The sequence below is a fragment of the Humulus lupulus genome, chromosome 1, assembly GCF_963169125.1.
Source record: "Humulus lupulus chromosome 1, drHumLupu1.1, whole genome shotgun sequence".
Lineage (NCBI taxonomy): Eukaryota > Viridiplantae > Streptophyta > Magnoliopsida > Rosales > Cannabaceae > Humulus > Humulus lupulus.
In genome coordinates, this window is record NC_084793.1 from 15,729,132 (window position 1) to 15,733,183 (window position 4,052).

A 4,052-nucleotide genomic window follows, 5' to 3' on the forward strand; every position below is an offset into this window, starting at 1 on the left:
AACAAACAAAAGGAAGTGAGCATTACTGTTTGAAATTCTTCCTCTCCTTCTCCTTTTACTTTTGTTTTTTTTTTAAATAAAATAAATAGATAAATTATTACTTTTAATTTTCTCGTACCATTGCTTCTTTTTTCTTTTTCTTTGTCCCTTTGAATTTTGACTCTTACTAATATTTGGAGTATAGGCCAAGATTAAGTTAACTACTGTTAAGAAGGAAAAAAAAACTATGGGTACATTCTTTGATTTATTTCTAAGGTAAGTTTGAGCAACTTTTGTCCTTCAACTTATCGTTCTCCTTATTTTTTTGACTTATTAAGTTATTCCTACCACAATACTATTTTGAATTATTATTTTTATGTACTTCTTATATATTTATTTGGCTTTAATTCTCATCTTCGCCTTATCTTATGTTTTTCCTTTTTCAAGTTTCGTTTGAAAGGAATACTTCTTGTTCTTATGCTCTCTTATTTTCCCCATTAAACTATTCCTTTGCTTAAATATTGTTCTTTTTACTACCCAATTTTTACTCTTAATTTATCTGCTAAAAAATTTCCACAACAAAATTGTGTAATTACTTACAAATCATTCAATTTTTAGAGGAAAAAAGCTGATATTGCTTGTGCTTGGTGTATTTTTCTATTAAGAATTCAAAGAGCTTATTTGTTAAAGTTTGTCGACTTTGGCAAGGTAAAGGAGACATGGCTTGTAACTTTATATCCAAACCTTCAATTGGTCATGTCAGACTCACTTGAGAAGAAATAACGAAAATGATATGAGATGTCGTTTAACAAACGACATGTCGCTTTGTGACACCACTTTCACTATCATCACCTGAAGCAAGGATAATCAATCCTTCAGGGTTTTAAGACAATGAAATTCAACACTTCATCCTTCATTTCTTAAGTTCATACCGGTAAAAACATACAAGCATTTCAATACAAATATGTCCAGTCCACCACACCTTCCATTCCTCTGCTTTGATAAGCCATTAAAAAGGCCAACATTGGGGTTTGGTAACTCTGCTTGGTTAGAGAAGGAAATACAGTGGAAAATGCTAATAAGACCTATTCTGCAATCTGCGGTTTACTCCTTCAAACTAAGCCTTGCATTTTGAACCTTCACTGAAAGCTTTAACTTCTGTTCTTCCATATCTCTTAGAACGGCAAGCAGGTTCGTTCTATATACCTCACACCGTTGATTAGTGTTCTCAATCTCGGTAGTCAGCTCATGAATTTTCTTTTCCTTCCCATCCTGCAAAAAGAGGGAGAAGATGGACACAAGTGCATATTAGATCATATGCCAATATTATCTGGTTGTTCATTCATTAAAGTAACAAAACCCCAGATGTTTAATGACATTCTGTAAACTGCATGCTCATTGAGGATAATGTAGAACAGAATATCATAATATAATTGCCTGCATCACATAAAAATCCTAGAATGTTTTGCTGTTTTTGCCTTTCGTGATTGAAGAAAATTACAGAAATAATAAAAAAATTGTTAAATCTAATAGACTGACCTACCAGTGGCAGCTATGGAAAAAAGGATAAGTAGAAAAGTCAACACAACCCCTCTGAAAATAAATAAAATAAACATGTTTTTGACCCTAGAGGAAAAAATACTTCAGAAGCAGAGTTATAGCATAACTTCATGAAAGATAACAGCGACAGCTGAAAAGCTCAAGGAAAAAAGGCATACAGGCAACCAGAGAAAAAGCACAGTAAAGGAATGCTCTAAAACTGGATAAATATTGAAAAGTAGTTGGAACTTACTACAGACTGACAAGCAGCCGTTTGATTTTCTTCATTTGAATGCAACTCTTGGCTACCTCCATTTGCCAGAGTACCACCTTGTGCAGCACCAGAACCTTGATTCTTTATAGAAGCAACTTTCTTAGCAGCCTCATGTAGAGCATCCAAAGCCACATTATATATATGGATAGATTTAGCACCTTCTTCTACGTACTTGATTGCTTCCTGACGGAGATTGTTATACCGAACAGTTAAGGAATCTCGAAAATGTACTGGCAAATCTGAAGCATGTTCTTCAACAACAGGTCCAGCCTTGGCATTTCTAGTCCACCTTTTCAAAACATACTGAGAAGGAAGTGTCAGAACATTTTTTGCTCGAAAAACGGCTAATACATGCCTACAAATTATTCCTGAATATTCAAACATCTGACAACTGCAACTAGCTTTCATCTCAAAAGAATTGAAGCTAACAGCGTTTGCTTTGTGGTCTTCTCCGAATTTGGCAACTCTATATGTAGCAACAGTGCCTGAGTCATCTATTTTGGTTGCAGGATTAGCAAGGGTTTCAACCAATTCCTCCTGGAACTTTTTAAATATTCTTTTGGTATAGAGGTTAGCAGCTTGCTTTTCCATGGGAGATGGTGTTTTTAAAACTGGTGTAGTGTTGGTAGTGTCATAATCTGCTTTTAGTTCCTTCTCATGCCAACTCACTATAGCTTTCTCATATTGTTTAACAAACATCTGAATGGTGGTGGACGCATTCACAAACCCATCAAAGAACAAATTTAAACCTCCACTCCCTTCAGTCCCGGATACCTCTCCAAAAAAAGCATCTCTCATATAAACTGGAACCCACTGCTGTCGAGCACTGTACATTGACTGAAGCCACTCATTGTCCATGGTGTAGTATCTTTGGAGCAGAGATTCCCAACTAGACTCAAACTCATTAATTGTCTCACTCTCATTAACACACTTCTTAAACTCGGTCTCAAAAGTAGGCTGAGATTGATATAGTTGAGGCAATTTCTCTTTCGTTTCTCTAAAAATTGCCCACTTACAGAAACGATGGCGGGTTCCAGGAAGAACTCGGGCAACAGCACTCTGTATAAGCCTCTCCGGATCAGTAGTAATCGAGGCAGGGCTACGTCCAGACATGGCATGAAGCCAAGTCTGGAAAAGCCAAACCAACGATGACTCGGACTCATTAAGAATCAAAGCACACCCAAACAACACTGGCTGACCATGATGATTAAACCCAGTAAAAGAGGCAAACGGTAGCCTATAGCGGTGTGTTCTATACGTAGTGTCAAAAATCACTGTATCTCCAAAGTGAGTATAGTTCAACCTAGCCGAAGCATCTGCCCATAATATATTCCCTCCAGAGTGCTCACTATCACTATGAACCGCATAAAAGAAAGCAGGATTCTCTGCTTGCATTCGCTTTAAGTAATCCAATACATGTTGACCCCCACCCCCAAGGGTCCTCTGTCTATTACCACTCATGTAAATCCAAAAAACTCAACTGTAACAATCCACAAGAGAAAAAAACCAGGCAACAAAGAGAAATGATGAATTCAAGAAAATCCCATTATATCACTCAACTCTATTATAAATCATCAGGGTTTACTCTAAGCTAAACTCAAACACACTCTCAGTGGTGGAGCTTTGAAGGAAGCCCCATTGTATTTTGTATAAATTGGTTTGATATACATGTAGCGATGGGTCTTGACGTTATATATACATATGAATATATCAATTAAAAACATACATAGAAATGAAAGAAAAGGAGTAACTAAATTACCTGACAGCGATGAAGGGTGGAGAACTGGTAAAGTGGGATTGCCGGAAGACCCGACTGGAGAGAGAGACGAAGAATTTAGGGGTTTAAGGGTTTTTGTGTGAATTTGAGAAAGAAATAATAAGTTCAGTTAAAGAAAAGCAGTGATTTTAGAAAAAAAAATATGGGAAAGAGAAGATGAAAATGGAGAATTTTAAGTTTCTTTACCAGGGAGATGGGAGACTCGGATGAAAAAAAAAATAAGAACTTTTATGAAGTTGGGGTTTTTTCCTTATTTATTTATTAATTTATTGAGTTTTTTCTAGTATAAACACCCTCTAAATTTTCATTATTTAGCAACTTAGTCCCTAAAAATATCTAGTAATCAAATTCTTTTAGTTTTAAAAGAACATGTTTAAGTTCTTGTCCCCAGTTTTTTTAAATCTTGTAACACGCAAGTCCCAAAAATTCATTTTTTTTTTATTAATTGGATTTCCAATCTTTTAAAATTGTATCAATTACCTC

At 35.6% G+C, this 4,052-nt stretch overlaps 1 protein-coding gene across 1 annotated transcript; it reads right to left on the minus strand.

Moving 5' to 3' along the window:
• Positions 1-871: 871 nt before the first annotated feature.
• On the minus strand, positions 872-3,795 carry LOC133786696 (protein FAR1-RELATED SEQUENCE 9). Its single transcript, XM_062225495.1, has 3 exons — positions 3,552-3,795; positions 1,772-3,272; positions 872-1,251 (listed from the first exon to the last, which is right to left on the minus strand). Exons 2-3 carry the CDS (start codon positions 3,251-3,253, stop codon positions 1,084-1,086), a joined length of 1,650 nt encoding a protein of 549 aa, XP_062081479.1. The 5' UTR covers positions 3,254-3,272; positions 3,552-3,795; the 3' UTR covers positions 872-1,083.
• Positions 3,796-4,052: the final 257 nt, after the last annotated feature.

Excerpts from the sequence above, each read along its gene's own strand:
- LOC133786696 (XM_062225495.1), bottom strand. The coding sequence starts at position 3,253 with ATGAGTGGTAATAGACAGAGGACCCTTGGGGGTGGGGGTCAACATGTA. Across the intron at positions 1,252-1,771 it reads CGGCTGCTTGTCAGTCTGTA|GATGGGAAGGAAAAGAAAAT; the intron begins GTAAGTTCCAAC and ends CTCTTTTTGCAG.